Below are 20,768 nucleotides of genomic sequence, written 5' to 3'. Positions count from 1 at the left end.
CGACTGCAAACAACAGCAACAACACAAGCCGGGATTCTGAGGGAGACTTTTGATCAACAAGAAGTCAGGGCAGCTACAGGTGCTGGGCTGGACAGCAGCGAGGGCGCTGGGAAGTTGCCTCAGCAGCAGCAGCAGCAGCAGCAGCGAGGGGTGAGGCTGCTGCTCCCCCGGCCAGGGGCTCCTCTCCCCGGACTCCGCTCCCGGGATTGAAGCCTCTCCCTCGGCTGTTCTTATCCATCACGCAGCCGGAAGTACGTGAGGAGCCCGGAGGGTAAAAGCCACTGGAGAGACAGAGAGAGGAATAAACTCCACACAGAGTTGGGAGTTGTGGCCATCGGTGCGGGAGGAAGGAAGCAGCCAGCCAGCCGCCGCCAGTCGAGTCATTCATTCATTCTGCAGGCGCCTACCCCGTCCCGGGGTGCCTCCCCGATCTTCGCTCGCTCGCTCGCTCCCGGGAATGCCCTGAGCGGGGAGGGAGAGTGCAAGATGCCAAACCGGGAAATACCAGCGGAGGAGACCGGCAGCAGCCCCGGCGCTGGGGACACAGAGAAAGAAAACGAGCGGCTCGGCGGAGAGACACCCGTCTCCCCGGTTTCAACCCTGAGCCAGAGGGAGTCCAAGGTAAAGGATTGGGGGGGGGGGGGGGGAGGGGGATGGAGAAGCTGGCCTTGGGTAGCGGGCCGAGCGGCCTTGGGTGCTGGTATCTCCCCCAGGGGGGGTCGGAGTGCAGCGGGGTCTTGTGCTGCTGCTGCAGGGTGCTCTCTCCTTTCACTCAAGCCCCGACACCAAAGGGATGGGCAAGAGAGAGAGAGAACTACAGAAAGGAGAACGTTGGGGGAGAGAATCACTTTTTATTCCCAGTAAGGTGCGATGGAGAGAGAGAGAGGGGGAGCTCACTCACCACCATTCACCCCCATGCCCTTCTGACTTATACTGTACACCCAACCTGCCACATCAGGGTCTGTATGGAGAGAAATCCATGTTCCAACCTCTTCAGTAAGGCTCTGTGGGGCAACTAGACTTTCTAGGGAGAGGAAGGTTGTGGGGAGATAGCACCCAGTGAGGGTGTTGCCCCTCTCCAGCAGCAGTGAGAGGGCAATAGGGAGAGATTGGCTTCTCCTCTCCCTCCTCCCCACCACCACCAGCCCCAATGAGGGGCGAGAGAGAGAGAGAACAGTACCCCATCCCCAGCTCCAGCAATGGTCCCTAATCTGAAACTGGCTCACCCAGGGCAATAAAGAGAGAGACTCACCCAGCGACTTGCTACAGAGTTTCTTCTCGCCCCAGTAGCAAAAGGCTGTGTAGAAATCATCCCCCATTGCTGAGAAATTATAGAGCTATGTTAGAAATCTCCACTTCTTTCCCCCCGCCATACACACACACACAAACTGCCGCCCCAACTGTTTTGGCTGACTTCTTCTAAAGACAGATTATTATTATATGAGCTTTGACAAAGGGTCAGTTAGACTCGAAACGTCAGCTCTTTTCTATCCTTACAGATGCTGCCAGACCTGCTGAGATTTTCCAGCATTCTCTCTTTTGGTTTCAGATTATTAATATGGTGCTTTTCCCCACAAACCCAAATGGAACTAACTGGCTGTATCTAATGAAATGTAAAGTTTCCTAGAAATAAGAAGAGTTGAATTTGAAGAAATATTAAAAATGGACACTCGCTAGTTCATTACTTTGGTTTAGAACTCCTTCCAATTGGAGGTTCATCACAGTTATTTCCAAAATAATATGATTCAAAGCTATTTTGTACCTAAAGCAAAACTTCCACAGATGACATGAATTTAAACATTCTGGAGTTCACTATATATCTGATCCCACGTTCTGTTAAAATCCATGTCAACATTATAACGGGGAAGCAGATTGCCTGCTCTCCAAAAAAAATAGAATTTATTTTGAGCTGTTTAAAATTCTATTGTTACTAATCAATCATGAGTCCTGTTGTCATCTGCCAAAACTGCTTTTCCAGATTATCCTGGTATAGTCAGATAACCCTAAATCTCTTTTCTGTGCTACAGATAGACTTCTTAAAACTGTTCATTTCCTCTATTGTCCTCCCCCCACAACCAGAAATGCATTAGGCTCTTTATTTCTTTGTCACCAAAACAGGGACTGTGCAATCAGTGGCTTCAGCCAGTCCAAACTTCCATTAACCTATCCTGATCATACATTATTCTCAATTTACTGTCATACTTTCTTCCCTTCATACTCTCAGCTAAATCTTTCCATGGGACCCATATCTTCTGCCTTGAGCCAACTGCTGCTAAACTGCTGAGCAACCTCTCTCCGTGGTTCCCATGTTGGTTGATGAAACAGTTCTCACTGACCAGGTACACAGTCTTGCTCTTTAACAAATCTGCCATCATGTGTTTCTGCTCAAAAAAAACCTTGAACCTATTGTTCTTCCAAGTGCTGCTGCATTTTCAAACTGCCTTTCGTCTCCGTGGACCTTTGATGTGTTGTCACTTCCCAAATTCATGTCCATCTTCCCCACATCTCCATATTTGAATCCTACCAATCAGATTTCAAGCCCTGCCACTGTTCCGAAGCATCCCTTTTCAAAATCACAGATTATGTCCTTTGTGATCGTAATAGTGTTAAAGTATTTCTCCTCAACCTGTCTACAGCATCCTTTCCAACGCCTCTCACAGTTGAGTGGGCTGGTACTAGTCTCATTCCATTCTTAGTTATTTAATTGTAGCCATTGAATTGAAGCCTACATTATCGTCCCTTTCAGATTCTGCACTATTTATTGTGACATGCCCCAAAGATCTAACTTTGCATTCTCCTATTTCTGCTCCTTAGCAACAATATTCAAGAAAACAATGTTATTTTTCACATGTGTACTGATAACATTCAACTCTACATAATCACTATTTTTCTCAACTTCCGAAACTTAAAACTTGTTTTTTTTTATCCAATATTGCATGAGCAGAAAGTACCTCCAATTATAAATTGGTAAAATCAAAACCATGCCTTCAGTGCCTACTGTAAATTCCATTCCCTAGCCATTAACTATCGCTTTTTGGCAAGAGTTGAAAGCTGAACTACTTCATTTGCAATATTGAAGTTATACTTAACCATGAGATATTATATATGTATATATATATATATATATATATATATACACTGCTTAACTGAAATCTATTTTGCCTCCAAAAATATCTCTGCCTTAGGTCACTTACAGCTGAACTCTTATCAGCAGGTTACCTCTAGACTTGACAAAACCATTGCCCTCTTGCACTGCATTCAAAACCTTGCTGCCTACACTCTTATTCCCACCAAGTCCTATTCGTCTATTACCCTATAGTCACTAACTAGCATTGATCCCATGGTCTTCTCTCTACCTACCATCGGCTCCAGCCTCCACAACCCTCCAAGATATTTGGACTCCTCAAATTCTGTTGAACCATCCCCAATTTCAGTTGTTTCCTTAATTAATGGATCTGATTTAATCTGTTAATGCACAAAGTTTTGCAATTCCTTCCCTAAACTCCCTGACTCCACCAATTTTCCACTGTATGGACTCTCAATCTTTTTCAGGAAATTTTGGTTAATTACCCTAAAATTCTTATCTGCCTCAATATTAAAGTATGCTTGATAATGCTCCTATGAAATGCCTATAGATGCTACATTGAATTAAATGTATGATATAAATGCAAATATACATATTTGTGTCTTGGTTTAATAACTAGATTGAGACATAACAGGCTAAATTAGGAAGAGTATGTGCTTTGGCAGATCTTAAAATGGCACAGCAAACACAACATTTGTTTGAGACTCCGTTCCAAAAAAGAAATTCGGCTGATCACTTGTAAATCATTAACAAAAAAGCAGAAATTTTGGAGAAACTCTGCAGGTCTGGCAACTTTTGTGGAGAGAAATCAGAATTAACATTTTAGGTTGAATGACCCTTTCTCAGTCAGTTATTGGACTCAAAACATTAACTCTGTTTTCTGTCTACAGATGTTGCCAGACCTGCTGAGTTTCTCCAGCAATTTCTGCTTTTGTTTGAGACTTCCAGCATCCACAGTTCTTTGGCTTATTTATAAATCATTATTTAGAAAGTTTGTAAAAATACTTTTAGAAGTAGTTTACAAACTGTTAAGTTGCGCTATAAAATGGACTCAATTAATACCTAGGAAGATACCATCTTTAAAATGAATATTTTATATATTAATCTGTGACAAACTTTTTTTTATGGTTCAGAATTATTGCCCACTCATGGTCGAAGAGTTGAATGTCAGGCCTGAAGAGAAAACAAAACAGCTTTATCTTGTTGGATTTGATTTTCACAATTAAATCTGCATTTATTTATTCTTGTGTTTTGAAATAAGCTGGTAGAGATGTCTGTCCTTGTTTTCAAAACACTCACTTTGCCTAATGGCTCTGTTTGACAGGATATATATCAGTGTCTGACTATGAGGTATTGCTCAAGTGCACAATCAAATCCCTCCTATTGATTACCTTATTGCGGCAATGTTTTCCATTGTAAGTTGGAGCAGCTAGTCCATTTGGTCATTTGAGTCTACTGCAAATAGATGATGTTTACAACTAAGATTTCAAAGTCATTTTCCAAATAATATGCTACACAACTATTATATTTTAATCATCTATCTCATGAAAGCAACATAAAGGTAACTGTGGAATAGTTTGCGTGTCAGAAAAACCTTACGCTACATTTCAAAGTATGCAAAACATCTATTTTATTTTATTCCCCGTATAGTACATTTGGCATATGCTAAGTAGTGTACACAACAGTATGCAGTTTTCTTGACTGAAACAGGGGAAAATTGAAAATACACAGGAGATCAGTCTGCAGCTGTAAAAAAGAAAAGCTCCATCTATCAATATAGAAGAATGGAGCAAGAACTGAATTGTGAGGAAATATGAGAGTAACTTTCAGTATAAACTGCTCAGGTGATAACCTTGTAGATTGAATCATCTGCCTATTGTTGAACATGTCTCGATTTTCATTTCATATGTCTCGATTTTCATTTCATATTTCTCAGTGTGATAGGGATAAGGGCCGTTCTTCACTGGACTAGGCTTGAGCTCTACCAGTTTAACATCCAGGGTACAAGCAATTTTTCTATTATGTGATGGTTGCGTTCTTGTGTAACCCCGCATTATAAAAACGTCACGCTTTAGAAACAGCATTTAAAGTGTTGACAAGGTAATTGCATTACAACCAACATATGTTTTAAAAGTTCATGCTTTAGATACAGTGTCCCCAATTTGTCAGTCATATTGCAGCGAATTCCTATTTAATGAAACGTGCATTATAGCAGAAGGATCTGTACTGCAGTTGAAAATTACCTTTTATTCATCATGATGAAAAGCTGTATAACCAAAAACATCTTTTCATAAAAAAGAAAGAATGTAGAAGCCAAAATATAAAATTTGGCCCTTTTGAGTCTGGTTCCCCAGAAAACAAAATCAAACTGATCTTCTATCTCAACTCTACCTCCCTATACTGTTCCCCAAATCTTTTAATTCTGCAAGCACCCAAAGATCCATCTAACTGAATATATTCAATGAGTGGTCATCTGCAGATCTCTGGGGTAGAGTATTCAAAATCTTTTAAGTGAAGTAATTCCTCTTCACACTCTCTGATCCTGTTTTCTGAGACAGATCTTGAATTCTGGATTCCCAAGACACGGAAAGCATTTTCTCACCGTCTAGCCTGGAGAACCTCTTGAGAATTTTATACGTTGTGATTACATCACCTTGTCTTTTTGTATACTCCAGGGAACAAAAGCCTTTTCTACTCAATCTCCTCTCAGAAGTATAGCTCCCTCATTCCAGGAACCGGTTAGTGAGCCTTTTTGCATTCCCTCAAGAGGAAGAATATATCTCCTCAGCTAAGGAGATGAAAGCTTACTCCACTGTTCCAGACAAGGCCACTCTGTGCTTAATGTCATAGAGTCATTACTCGTCCATGCCAACCAGATATCCCAACCCAATCTAGCCCCATCTACAGTACTCAGCCCATATCCCTCCAAACCCTTCCTATTCATATACCCATCCAGATGCCTATTAAATATTGCAATCGTACTGGCCTACACCACCTCCTCTGGCAGCTCATTCCATACACATACCACCCTCTGTGTGAAATGTTGCCCCTTAGGTCTATTTTATATCTTTTCCCTCTCACCCTAAACCTATGCTCTCTAGTTCTGGACTTCCCCACCCCAAGGAAGAGACCTTGTCTATTTATCCTCATGATTTTATAAACCTCCATAACGTCACCCCCTCAGCCTCTGACACTCCAAGGAAAACAGCCCCAGCCTATTCAGCTTCTCCCTTTGGCTCAAAGCCTCCAGTCCTGGCAACATCCTTGTAAATCTTTTCGGAACCCATTCAAGTTTCACATATCGAATGTGTTTATGGAAACTTTACTCTTATACTTTAATCCTCTTGTAACAAATTTTGAACTACAACCTTCTTTCCTAACTGCTTGCTGATCTGATTGTTAACTTTTTATAATTAACATATCTGGACATCTAGGGTCTTCTAAATGCACATATTTCCTCGTCTGCCATTTAAAACAATATTAAGCTCTATTTTTTGTCTGCCATAGTGGACAACTTCACAGTTCACCACATTGTATTTCAGAAACTATTTCCTTGCCCACTCATTCAACCTGTTATATCCTCTGCAGCATCTTTACATCCCCTTTGTACTTGACTTTATATCATCACCAACTAAAATATGTTACACTTAGTCTCCTGATCCAAGTCATTAGTAGTGTTTGTAAATAGCTAAAGCTCAAACAATAATTTTTGTAGTGCATAGTTACGAGGTACAATCTTCTAATCTGAAAATGTACTATTTGTTCCTGTCTTTGTTTCATAGGCAGTAATTGTCAATCCATTTTATTACATTGCTCCAAAACTCATAAGTCCTAACATTGTGTAGATAATTTCTTCTTGAATATTTTTGGTTATCAAAATACACTACATGCTTATTTTCCCCATATCTGTCTTATTATTTACATCCTCAAGAATATCTTAATAGTTTTGGCAAACATATTTGCCTTTCATAAATATTTAGTGACATTGACTTTGTTTAGAAATTTTATGATTTCCTATGTGCCCCATTACCAGATACTAAGTTCATTTTTCCTACTTCTGATTACCAATAGTTAAAATAAAACCAGACAGATATAGCATTATTTTTTGAAAGGGAACTTATTTTTGATGAATTTACTAGAGTTCTTGGAGGATGTAACAAATTGGGTGAGTGAGGGGAACAAAGCGTTTAGATTTCTGAAGGCATTTGATAAGGTGTTACATTAAAGTCTAACACAAATACAAGGTTATGGTGCTGATGTGTATATACTGTTGGAGAACTGCTGAATGAACAGGAAAGATGAGATAAATGGGGGTATTTTCAGAATGGTAGATTGGATTTGGTGCCAGAAACAACGCTGAGGCCTCAATGATATATGATCTAGATTAATGATTGGCTAAGGGACTAACTCTATTGCATAGAACAGTACAGCAATTTAAATCCTGTGAAGCCAAATTTACTGTTGCTGCCAAGTATGGCAAAGAAAACCATGCAGAGGGTACGAAGAGTTTGCAAAGGTGTACTGGTAAATTAAGTGGGTGGGAAAGAATTGGCAGAAGGAGTATGATTATGGGCAGATATGAGGTTGTCCACTTCAGCAGGAAGAATAGAAAAGAAGAACATTATCTTAAGGAGAGAGACCAAAAAATTCCACCATACCGAGGAATCTGGTTGTCCTCATACATGAATCACAATTAGTACTCAGGTACAGCAGGTATTTTGGAAGGTGAGTGAAACGTTGGTGTTTATTGCAAAGGGAATCGTGTATTAGAGTAAGGAAATTTGGCTGCAATTTATGTGGGACATTAGTAAAAGGACACCTAGAGTACCATATACAGTACAGGTTTGGTAATCCTAAGGAGGAATATATTCGCATTGGAAGCAGTTCAGAGAAGGTTCTTGGATTGAGGCATTTACCTTTTGAAGAAACATTGAGAAAGTTCAGCTTGTCGTCATTGGAATTTGAGAGAGTGAGGTTTAAACTTATTGAAACATAAAATTTTGATGGAATTTGATAGTGGATGCTGGGAAAATGTTTCTCCTTGTGGGGTTGTTTAGAACTGGGAAGCACAGGTTCAAAATGGGATTTCCCATTAAAGATGGAGACAAGGAATTTCTTCACTCAGATAATGTTTGGAATTCTGTTTCCAAGCTAGTAGTGGAGCCATGGCCATTGAATGTAATCAATGGTACATAGGCAGATATTTGATTTGAGAAGGGACTTGAAGATTACGGGAAAGTGAAGTTAAGGTTACACTCAGATCAAACATGATTTTATTGCATGGGGGAAGCAGACTTGATGGTAAAAAAGACGTTGTGAAACTTGAAAGGGTTCAGAAAAGCTTTACAAGGATGTTGCCAGGGTTGGAGGATTTGAGCTATAAGGAGAGGCTGAACAGGATGGTGCTGTTTCCCCTGGAGCGTCAGAGGCTGAGGGGTGACCTTATACAAAATTATGAGGGGCATGGATAGGGTAAATAGGGAAAGTCTTTTCCCTGGGGTCAGGGAGTGAGGAACTAGAGGGCATAGGTTTAGGGTGAGAGGGGAAAGATATAAAAGAGACCTACGAGAAACTTTTTCACACAAAGGGTGGTATGTGTATGGAATGAGCTGCCAGAGAAAGTGGTGGAGGCTGGTACAGTTGCAACATTTAAGAGGCATTTGGATGGGTATATGAATAGGAAGGTTTGGAGGGATATGGACCAGGTGCTGGCAGGTGGGCCTAGATTGGGTTGCGATATCTGGTCGGCCTGGTCAGATTGGACCGAAGGGTCTGTTTCCACGCTGTACATCTCTATGACTCTATGAATGCAAGTCTGTCAGGTCCTGAGGATTTATCAAGTTTAATCCCATCAAGTCATCCAGTCGTGTCACAGTAGTTAAACTGGCCTCTTTAAGCTTCTCATTGTTGCTAGATCCCGATTCCTCAATATTTTCAGAACATTTTTTTGTATTCTACAAGTGAGGAAAGATACAAGTATTTATTTCTTATCTCTGCCCATTTCTTAATCTTCATTGTAACTTCACCAGGTTTGATCTCAGTTGGATTCATGGTTTCTTTCACTACATTTACAGTTCTGTTTTTAACATCCTCTGCTAGTCTTTTTATTGGCCATCTCAATATATTGGTACTTCTTGGTACTTCTTTCCTAAATTTTAACATCCTCCTATATCTCAGGTTTGTTTCTCTTTTAGTAACATTCAACCTCCTCCTTCGATCTAACACAATCTTTAGCTCATCCTGTAAATCCTTGTTGACCCTGCTTTTCTGTGAGTGGTTTGGGCCTAAACATAAAGGTATTTTTTGTAAATAATTAATTAATCCTTAAATGCTAGCCATTTCTTTGTCCACCATTATATGCCTTACTAAAATGCAATAAAGAACTGCAGATGTTGAAGCTCTGCAACAAACACAGAAATTGCTGGAGACACTCAGCAGGCCTGGCAGCATTTATGGGAAGTAACTGCTGAGTTTCTCCTGCATTTTTTGTGCCTTTATTTCATTTCCCATATCACCTAATCCTGTTTATCCTTTGTAAATCCCATTGGGGCAGCACAATGGCTCAGTGGTTATCATTGTAGCCTCACAGCGCCAGGCACCCAGGTTCAATTCCTGCCTCGGGCAACTATCTGTGTGGAGTTTGCACGTTCTCCCCACGTCTGTGTGGGTTTTCTCCAGGTGCTCCAGTTTCCTCCCACAGTCCAACAATGTGCAGGTTAGATGAACTGGCCATGCTAAATTGCCTGTAGTGTTAGGTGCATTAGTTGGGGTGAAAGTAGGGGAATGAGTGTGGGTGGGTTGCACTTTGGAGGGTCGGTGTGGACTTGTTGGGCTGAAGGGCCTGTTTCCATACTGTAGGGAACCTAACTATATATTTTGTTTTGTTTATATTAAGAAATCGTCTTTATACTCCCCATTTGCAATTTATTAACACCATCTTTTATAACACATATGAAATTTATGTGTGTGCAAAAGATAATTAGAAGAAATGTAGGGCTGAGCATTAAGTAGGTTTTTTTTGTGGAGACAGAGTATATTAGAACACATAGCCAGATGGTAAAGGATAGAACACTGAAGCTTAATTTCTATACACTTGTAAACTTTTACTTTAACAAAAAAATCACTTAAAACATCATGTACCTCCAAACAAAAATTATGCTTCCATAACCATAAGGGTAACAGTTATATTTCAAATTAATGCATGTTACCTGTATTCAGGCAACTCCAAGTGATATGCAAAAGAAACAGCATGGTTGAATTATCAGTTTTCATGAGAAATGATGCTACTACTGCAGAAATTAGAAAAGGAGGCAGTAGCAATATTCAGTAGAATAAAATAGCAAAAGTACTTCAAGTTATTATTCCTCAAACGTACAAAATGGGATACATCCTTAATTGTTGAGCAAAGTTAATTCAAAAATTGATAGATGTTCTGTTTACAATCTTCTGATCCTCTTTGGCTGGTGTGGCAGGAGTGAATGGCTGCAAATATTAAACCCCGTTTAAACCAGCGAGGGGATAAACTCAGAAGCTGTAGGCCAATTAGTTGAACGTTGGTGTTGTGGGAATCTTTAGCAAACATAACATGCAATGAAGAAAGATGGCATTTAAAAGAGTTAGCACAAATTTGTTAAAAGACTAATTCTGTTTGCTAAATTATCTAGTTCTTAAAAGTAAAGATGAGGATGAAAGAAGGTGGTGCAGTCCATTTCTTTTAAGAAGCTTTTTGATGAAGTGTCACATGCTAGTGAAAGAAAGCCCATGGAGTTATTACAGACAGTGGTAAAATGGATACAAAATTGTTTGCCGGACATAAAGCAAAGAGTAGTCAAGAATGAATGGTTATTTTTCAGCCTGGAGTAGAGTATGCACTGTTGTTTCTAAGAAGTTGATATCTGGATTGGTGATTTATTTGTTATGCATTCGTAATCTGGACCACAGTATCCAGGATGTTATAGCAAAGTTTGCAGATAATATGAAATTTGGAAGGACAGCTAACAATGAGGAGATTAAGGTCACTCCTCAACAGGACATTGTGAGATTACTGAAATGCATAGACACATGGCAAATACCATTTAACAGAGGTGTGAAGTGATGGTTTTTGGTGGGAATCACAAAAAGCTAGCATCCAAGTTCAGCAGCTAATGGGGTAAACAAATGGAATGCTGGCCTTTATTTCAATGGGAATGATGTATGAAAGTATGGAGATTTTGCTAATACACTATTCAAGGCTCAAATTAGACCACTATTAGAATACTTTAAACAGTTTTGGGACCTTTATCGAAGGAAAGATACATTGGAATTGGAGGCCAGGAAAGGTTCACAATGCTGACACCAGGAATGGAGGGACTGCCTTATGAAGAGAGAGTAAGTAGATTGGACTTGTGCTCATTGAAATTTAGAAGATTGATGGTCGATGTTATTGAAAGATGCAAGATTTGTAGGAGACTTGATAGGGTAGATACTCAAAGGTTGTTTTCCCTTTGTTCCCTTGTTGACCAGAGGACATGATCTCAGGATAAGGTATCACACATTTAAGATATAGTTGACAAGCAATTTCTTCTCTCAGTGCACAGTGAATCTATAGAATTCTTTAAAACAGCTGGCTGTCAAGGCCAGGTCATTAAGTATATTCAAGGATACTATGGACAAATTTTTAATCAGTAAGAGAGTCAAAGGTTATGGGAAAATTCAGGCAAGTGACATTCAGGATAATCAACTCAGGTATAATCTCATTGAATAATAGAGTAAACTCGATGGATTGAATAGCCTTCTTCTACTCCTGTGTCTTTGCCCTCTTCTTCAGTTTGTCAATGTCCTTCTAAAGTCTGTATGATCCTGTTCACTACATACTGTTTTCTACTTCCCAGGCAGCGTAGTGGTTCACTGCTTAGCACTGCCGCCTCACAGCACCAGAGAACCAGGTTTGATACCAGCCTTGATTGACCGTCTGTGTGGAGTTTGCACATTCTCCCCACATCTGCGTGGATTTCTGCTGGTTGTTCTGGTTTCATTCCACAGTACAAAGATGTGCCGGCTAGGTGGACTGGCCATATTAAACTGTCCCATAGTGTGCAGGCTAGGTGGGTTAGCCATATGAAATGCAGGGTTATGGGAATTGGGTGAGATTCTGTTTGGAGGGTTGGTGCAGACTTGATGGGCCAATTGGCCTTTTTCTGCACTGTAAGTATTCTAATTTCGGAGAGATAATATGAACTAAATAGTGCAACTTTAAAAGGGGTTCAGGAACAAAGAAACCTGGGGGGGGGGGGGGTGGAGGGGTACTTATACACACCTTTGAAGATGGCAAAACAAATTAAGGAGGCTGTATTGGATTTGGGCTCTTTTATTAGAGGAATAGATTACAAAAGTCAGGATACTACAATTAATTTTTTAGAAATCACTGGTTAGGCCTGAACTGGAGTATCTGGACATTTGACTTTAGGAAGGAAGTCAAGGTTTTGGAGAAGATACAATAGAGATTTAACACCGATAATTCATTTAGCACTATAGTTATATGGAAAGACAAAAAAAGCTATGGCTTTTCCAACAGAAGAAAAGATAAGTAGAGATATTTAACAGAGTGAATCAGGAAAAACTGTTAATAGTGGAAGAAGCAACACTATTTAACAGATTTCAGGTAGTTGCAAAAGTTTGGATGAAAATAATTTTTTTTATTTACATGAATTATGATCCAAGGCTACAAAAAGATACAGACAGGTTAACTGAATGAGCAAAGATCTGGCAAACAGAAAATTGTCTGCTTTGGCAGCAAGAATAACCAAGGTATTTTAATTAAATAGTGAGAGATTGCAAAGCTCTAAAATGCAGACAGTGTCCTTGTGTCAATTTGAAAAGGCTAGTAAGCAGGTGCAGCAAGTAGTTATGAATAAATCTTTTCATTTGTCACAAGGGGAACTGAATACAACAGTGAGGAATTTACACTTCAGTTCCTCAAGTTCACAGGTGACATTGCTGGAGTATTTTGTTCAGTATCAGTCACCTAATTTGAGGAAAATTATAAATGAGTTTGAAACAGTTCACAGAAAGTTTCCCAGACTGTTACCCAGAATGTCTTAAGAGAAAAACTTGGAAAGGCTAGGTTTTTATCTACTGAAGTTTAGGAGATGAAAAGAAATAGTAACATCCTGAGAGATCTTAACAGGTTTGATGTGGAGTGATGAGATGAAATCTCTTCTCACAGATTTCATCTCATCAAATCTCTTCAGGAGTTGATGAAGAGACTCCTGAAAAGATGGTGGAGACATCGTCCTTGAATACATTTAAGGCAGCGGTGAATCGATTTTTAGTAAGCAAGGGATTGAAACATGATCAGGGGTAAATGTGAATGTGGATTTGCGATTACTATCAAATCACTCATGATCTTATTAAATGCTGTTGCAGTTTTGAGGGGCCAAATAACCTACCCCTGCTCCTTGTTTGTATGTTCTATGCCCCCATCTGAAAGGGTAATGTAAATATTCAACAATGACTTCCAAAGATGCATTAGATAAATTACTTGAAGGGGAGAAGAATTCAGGGTGATAGAGGTGGAGCAAGAGGTTGAGTTATCGCAAAGTTGTTTCAGAGAACTGACAGACACAATGTTCTAGATGACATTCTCCTGTGCTGTATGACTCATAGCCAGAAGAAAACTGATCATTGATTGTTTGGAACACAACAGGCATAGTTTCCAGTGACTTTCAGTGAGATCCTGTTGTTAACGATGCCTACTGTTGGAAAGTCAAATGCATATAAGGAGTGTTTTGAAAACCACTCAAGGTTAAGTCAGAGGCTGGGACTCTACTCAGCACTTGTATAACCACCTCCTCTCAATCAGTGGAGAATCTTTTGGCCTCACCCTCTCAACATCTGAGTTTGTCTCTCTGATGGTGCATAATGTAAACCTGAGGCTCATTGAACAGAGGTGTGAACTTGATGGTCTTGCTACAAGTCTTAGTGTGATTAGAGGTAAACTGACAGTTGTGAATTTAAACATACTGCTCCACTTTAAAGGGATAAAATATCTAGCATTTTAAAGCACCTTTCCTGACCTCCAGGTATCTCAAAGCACTTTGTGGATAATCATGTATTATGATGTGTAATCACTGTTGTCAGGTAAGAAACATGGCAGCCAAATTGTGCACTGAAAGGCCAGTTGTCAAGAACAACAATGTGAAATTGACCAGGTAATGTTGATTGAGAGATATTTCACTGAACAATTCTTTATACCTGAGAGGCCAAATTGGGAAGAGGCACCTCAACCAGTACATATACTGGAATGTCTGCCTTGGTTTTTTTGTGCTCATGTCCTAAAGTGGGACTTTGAGCCCATAATCTTGTTTTGTGGAGGTGAGTTTGTCACCAGCTGAGCCATGGCTGTTCTCTTCAATGTTATTCATGGAATGCAATTTTATGTTTTGTTTTTAGAAAGTGGAAATTGCATATATTGGGTAATTGACAGCTGATCTGCTTCGACCTTCAAACTCATTAGTGATGGGCCTTCTACTGTCTAGACTAATATGAAATATTGTTCTTCAAATAATGCTATTTTAGCATTGGTTGCACTGTGTATGGTAATTTATACCTCGTAATTAAATGTCATTTTAGGTTCAGGAATAACATGATTGAGCTGAACGCAAGGTGAGTTGGGCCATGTTAAGTGTGTTCTGTATTCATTTGACTTTACAATAAATACATATTAATCAGCACATCAGTTTGTTATTTTATGTTCTTTACTCTTGTAACATTTTAATTTTAAGTCTTAAGAATTACTTCAGTTAAAATGAGTAGCATTTGCCTTATTGTGCATATTATCTCACATCTGACAGGGCATAAGTTGTGTATTAATTATGGTACTTTATTTATGGTACTCTAGTGATCCAGAGAATGGAAGGTCAGCTCTCCAAAGTTTGCACTAGAATTCAACTAATCTGGCAATTTGTAGCCTTGCACAAGAACAAGTGGGCATAAAAGCATTTTTTTTGTTTAAAAACCCAACCCAGAAGGAAAGAGAATCAGCTTTCCGTGACTGATAGTATTTCAAATCTTATCCATTATTCAAGAGCATTTATGTCTGCTGTTTTTTTAAAAAAACTCATTGTGGGTTAAGGACTTTCCTGCAGTGAAATGTGTTCTGTTTGATCTCAGTATTGACTTTAACTAGTGCTGCTGAGTTTGGGTGTATCATACACCATTCCCTTTCCCACTTGCAAAAATAGGAACCTATCTGAATTTTTTTTTTCTTCTTGTATGGGATGTGGAGATCACTGGCAAGGCCAGCATTTCATCTCCATCCCTAATTGGCCTTGAACTGAGTTCATTGTTAGGCTATTTCAGAATTAGTCACATTGCTGTGTGTCTGGGCTCACATGTAGACCAGACCAGGTAAGGATGGTAAATTTGCTTGCCTAAAGAACATTAGTGAACCAGCTAGTTTTGTTTTGCAAACAGAAAAATCGCAGTGGTTTCAAGGTAATTAGAATGGATTTTTATCTCAGATTTCTACTAAATTCTAATTTCACCACCTGCCAGGATGGAATTGGAAACCATGTTTCCAGAATGTTAGCCTGGATGCTGGTTTGCTAGTCCACTGACATTGCACATGCAGTGATCTGCACCTTCCTGCAACATCTGTTGCTACTCTCTTGGCATCATCTTGAAATACGATAACCATTACAACTGGCTTGTTCATGTTTGCACAAAAAGTAATCTTAAATTGGTGGCTGATTTAAAGGAGGCAGTCTATCACAAACATAATTAAATGATGCAGGTGCATTCTAGTTAAGCTGCAGATGATTGATTATTCTGTATTTTCTACTCAGACAAAGTAGAGGCAGCAGTGTTCCTTTTGGTGAGTTTACTAAGCTGTCAGGCTACGAAATACCTTGCATACAATCATGTTTTGCTGGTGTTACTTCACAAGTATCTGACACAAATGAGATTTCCTCTGCACTTTCTTTACAATCAGACCTGTGAATTTCCTGTCAGTCGGTTCTAATGGTACAATTAGATTTCATCCTAACACCAAAAAGTAAAAGGGAGCAGGATTAAAACAATGTTGGTGAAGAAAATGTTGAGTTTAGCAGCTGTATCTACATTAGCAGCTGTGTGAAAATACTGTTCAATAAAAAAAGTAAAGTTGCATATTGGACATGAATCTCCAAAATGGGTAGGGCATAGGTTCTGAGGAAGATGGGGAATTTAAGAATAAAAAAAATTGGAGATATGTGTCTTAGAGTGACATTAGTTTCCCATCTTCTCCAGGAGTTTTGTTTTTGGTTTGTACAAATCTAAGATTAAAGAACGTACACATTTCTACTGTATACACATTTCTTACTTTAAATTTTAATAAGTTGTTTATGGAAAATGGAGACATTGGCAAGTCAGTGTTTATTGTCTATTTCTGGTTGCCTGTATGTACAGAGTCAGGTTCTGCATATCTGTAGGTATACAGAATCACTCACAATGTGGTACTTAAATTGGTTGTTAAGCCAGATGCCAGGTAGATGCGGGAGTAAATTACTGCAGATGCTAACATCTCTACTGAAAGCAAAAAATACTGAAGATCATAACAGGTCAGGCAGCATCCATAGAGAGAAAGAAAGGTTAACATTTTAAGTCTCTTCCTCAGAGCTTTGTTTAAGAGTCAGCTAGACTCGAAATATTGGCTTGGTTTCTCTCTATGAATGCTGCCTGACCCAGGTAGACGTGGTTCTCTTACCTGAAAGACACTATTTATCTATTCAAGGGTTACATCAGTGCACCAGCATCCGTGGCCAATTCTTTCTGGTTTTAGAACATAACTTACCATACTTATTGAACTTAGTCAACAATACACCATGAAATTTTGTAACTCTCAACTTCTCACTTACTAGTTCATTTAAGCCCCTAAATTTTAAAACTTTTTTTTTCCTGATTTCTTCAAGTTTACACTACCTTCTAAAATCCCCCTTGATGGTAATACTTCCAAGAGGGATGGTATTCACCTTTGTCACTTTTAAATTTTCTGTCTTCCTTGTTTAAGATCTTCATTCATCAGATGAGAACAGTGAATCTAATTTCCATCATTACATTTAACTACTGCATCAAAAGTCAAGGTTTTTTAGTACACGGCTAGGAATAGCAACTTCAGCTTGTCAGTTATTTAGGAGACACAAAAATGTGGGTAATTGCTGTTGCAGATTTGATGGTTATTGCTGGGTCTGCATTGGAAGTCTATAGTCCAGGGAGGAAACCTGCTCTCAGGAAACACTTTCTTCCACACACATTATAAAAGTTGTAAAAATATTTTCAGTCACAAATTAGCAGGGGAGATTCTGAGATTTTGATATCAGAAGATAGAAGCTAATATCCCTTGGGAACTGTTTTTCAGGAAATAGTGTACCCAGCATTATGAAGGAGGCTGTGTTGGTATGCAGGACTGAAATCACATGATCACTGATGCACCCAAAATTAATGACCGTGTTTACTAATGATAATTTAACTACTCATATCATGTACATTAGCTACTCCGAGACTGAGCTCATTACCAATCATTGTTCAACTCTTCACAAAATCAACAGAAACTACATAATTGAACTGTTCGATTCTCTTTTCACATCTGCCATCACACGTCTCCCCCAAAAAAAATCCTTGGATTCTCTCATCTTTGAAAGCTAAAACCCAGTCTCCATCCTTCTTAGCTTCTGCACAGTTCTTGAATGTATTGTCACCTGCCAAACCTGCTTCATTCTCAGCTGCAACTCCATGTTTGAAACTGTCCAGTTAGAGTTTTGTCAAGATTAGACTAGTGCTGGAAAAGCATAGCAGGTCAGGCAGCATCCGAGGAGCAGGAATATCGACATTTTGGGCAAAAGCCCTTCATCAGGAATGAGACGATCTCATTCCTGATGAAGGGTTTTTGCCTGAAACGTCGATTTTCCTGCTCCTCGGATGCTGCCTGACCTGCTGTGCTTTTTCAGCACTAGTCTAATCTTGATTCTAATCTCCAGCATCTGCAGTACCCACTTTCACCCAATTAAATTTCTGCCCTAGTGCTGACATGGCCCTTATCAAAGCTACATTATCATCCTACATGATTTGGAGTCATGGTAGTCATGATTTGGAGATGCCTCTGTTGGACTGGGGTGTACAAAGTTAAAAATCACACAACACCAGGTTATAGTCCAATTGGTTTAATTGGAAGCACACTAGCTTTCGGAGCACCGCTCCTTCATCAGGTGATAGTGGAGGACACAATTCTAAGGCACAGAATGTATAGCAAAAATTTACAGTGTGATGAAACTGAAATTATACATTGAAAAATACCTTGATTGTCTGTTGAGTCTTTCATCTGTTCGAATACCATGATAGTTTCACTTCTTTCATGTGTAAATCACAAAACCCTTTTTTAAAAAAGTTGCATTCTCACGTTAAGCTGTAACAATGAGTGTTAGCTAGACAATATGTTGCCTAGCTAACACTCATTGTTACAGCTAACCTGAGAATGCAACTTTTAAAAAAAGGGTTTTGTGATTTACACATGAAAGAAGTGAAACCATCATGGTATTCGAACAGATGAAAGACTCAACAGACAATCAAGGTATTTTTCAATGTATAATTTCAGTTTCATCACACTGTAAATTTTTGCTATACATTCTGTGCCTTAGAATTGTGTCCTCCACTATCACCTGATGAAGGAGCGGTGCTCCGAAAGCTAGTGTGCTTCCAATTAAACCAATTGGACTATAACCTGGTGTTGTGTGATTTTTAACTTTGACAATGGTAGTGGTTCACTGTGCTTGTCAATCCTTATCCTTGTAAATCTATCAGCAACCTTTAACAAGTTTGATTACATCATCTTCCTTCAGTGCTTTCTTTCCATTGTCCTCCTGAGTGCGATTAGCCTCATCTGACTCCGTTCCTTTTTCTCTTTGTTAGAATCAGTAATGCTCTTTCAATGGCTTCCTTTCCTCCTTCTGCAACATTCCCTCTGGAATCCCCATCCTGGTGATCACTTACAATCACCAGTGGTTATATCACCAGAAAACATATAGGTTCCAAACAACTCTGAACACAATCTCACTACCATCTGTTTTCAGTCCTTCACAGCACTTGATTTGTCTCCTTATTTGTTGTTCATCTAGAATTGGATTAAAAGACAAATCCTGCAATTAAATGTTAGGGAAACTGAAGCTTTTGCCTTCCGCTCTCAACACAAGCAGCTATCAATTCTCACCCCTTCAGTGGTCAGACTTCCCCTGAAAGCCTTACTGATTGATTGATTGTATTTGATCAGCTCATACTTGTTCACATGCGTCTGTCAGTTTATCCCTCCCTCCTGACTGATTCTCATAGCTTTCCCACAACTAATATTAAATTCTTTGTACTGTGTTCTTCATTTTTTTCTAATCCCCTTCAGTTTAACTACTCATCTAAGCTACTTGTAAATGTGGAGGTAACCTCTGTTTCAGTCACTAACTCCTAAGTCCAGTCCATAGCCTCACAACCCTCTATATAAAAAGTTTCTCTCTTGCCCTGTCAGAAATCTTTCACTTAATCTTTTCTTTTGTGTCCTGTCTCGTTTTTCTGATCTCTGCAATTTGTTTCTATCCATTTTAGCCCTGTCTTTTTAATCTTGATCACTTTCACAGAATTACCATATCATCTGAAGTTATTCTAGGATGTTTGCGACCTGATGTATTAACACTGTTTCACTCCATAGATGGTGCGTCACCTGCTTGGTATTTGTTTTAAGGATTTTAAGTTTTTCTTAGCCTGTAATCTCCTCTTTTCCAAAGAAAACAGACCTTATTTTTCAAGTACTAGGTGTTGAAACCACAAATGTGTCAGTGTAAAGCTATTAAACTTCATTATCACTGCTGTACAAACAGAGATTGAGTCTAGAACTATAGCTCAGCCAGGAGTGGAGTGAGATCCTACATTCCATGTTATTGAGTGTAGTAGTTAAAATCCTGAATTAGTAATGTAGAGACCTAAACTAATGGTCTGTTGACATGTGTTCAAATTCTCTCAGAGCAAATAGAGTATTTAAATTCAATTAACTAAAACAAAATAAAAGCAGGAAGGTGTATAGGAAATCTCCCCTCCTTTCCAAGCCTGAACTGTATGTAATTCCAGACCCACAGCAAAGTGACTAACTCTTCATTCCCTCCAAAGCAGATTAGAAAATCCCTAATTTATATTCAGCAAAGTGATTCACCACCACCATCCTGTGAAGGGTAACAATAACTCTGGCCTTGCCAGTGACAGCTGTATCCCATGAATAAATATGGAAAAAAAACTGCCGAGTCCGTTTGAGATTTGGCACAGTTAAAATAAACAAGAAGTAGAAATTGATTTCTTAATTGTACACTTAAAAGATGATAATCTGTTGTTTTATGTGGAGTTTTTTTTTAAATGGTGGGCTCTGTCACACATCCAAATAAATTAAGAACTAATAAGGATTGACAGAAAGAACATATTAATTTTAATAAGGAATATGTTTTATTCTACAACTGAAAAAAGTTTTATTTTACTCTGGGAAAGGTCAAGATTTATCTAGTTAGTATCAAACACAGGGGATATTGAGGAGAATTGGCAGAAGGGACATTTGTTCCCTTTGCTTTTGCCAAAAAAAACTCTCTGGATTCAAAAGTTTCATAAGTGTATTGAGAGAAACAATACATTAGACGTAGCTAGA

General features: G+C 39.1%; 1 protein-coding gene across 2 annotated transcripts in view; it reads left to right on the top strand.

The window, feature by feature from the left end:
* Positions 1 to 421: 421 nt before the first annotated feature.
* stac (SH3 and cysteine rich domain) overlaps positions 422 to 20,768 on the top strand; it is a 124,902-nt gene continuing 104,555 nt past the window's right edge. Inside the window, exon 1 of one of the 2 annotated variants that reach the window (XM_072571078.1) lies at positions 422 to 621. In XM_072571078.1, coding sequence (XP_072427179.1) covers positions 487 to 621 — 135 coding nt within the window. In that variant the 5' untranslated portion in view covers positions 422 to 486. Of the gene's footprint in view, positions 622 to 2,228; positions 2,340 to 20,768 lie in introns of those variants that run through there. The other variant, XM_072571079.1, reaches the window with a different exon arrangement.

Source organism: Chiloscyllium punctatum, chromosome 5, assembly GCF_047496795.1.
Source record: "Chiloscyllium punctatum isolate Juve2018m chromosome 5, sChiPun1.3, whole genome shotgun sequence".
NCBI classification, from domain to species: Eukaryota; Metazoa; Chordata; class Chondrichthyes; order Orectolobiformes; family Hemiscylliidae; genus Chiloscyllium; species Chiloscyllium punctatum.
The sequence above is the reverse complement of the archived record's forward strand: the minus strand, read 5'-3'. Positions and strand labels throughout refer to the sequence as shown.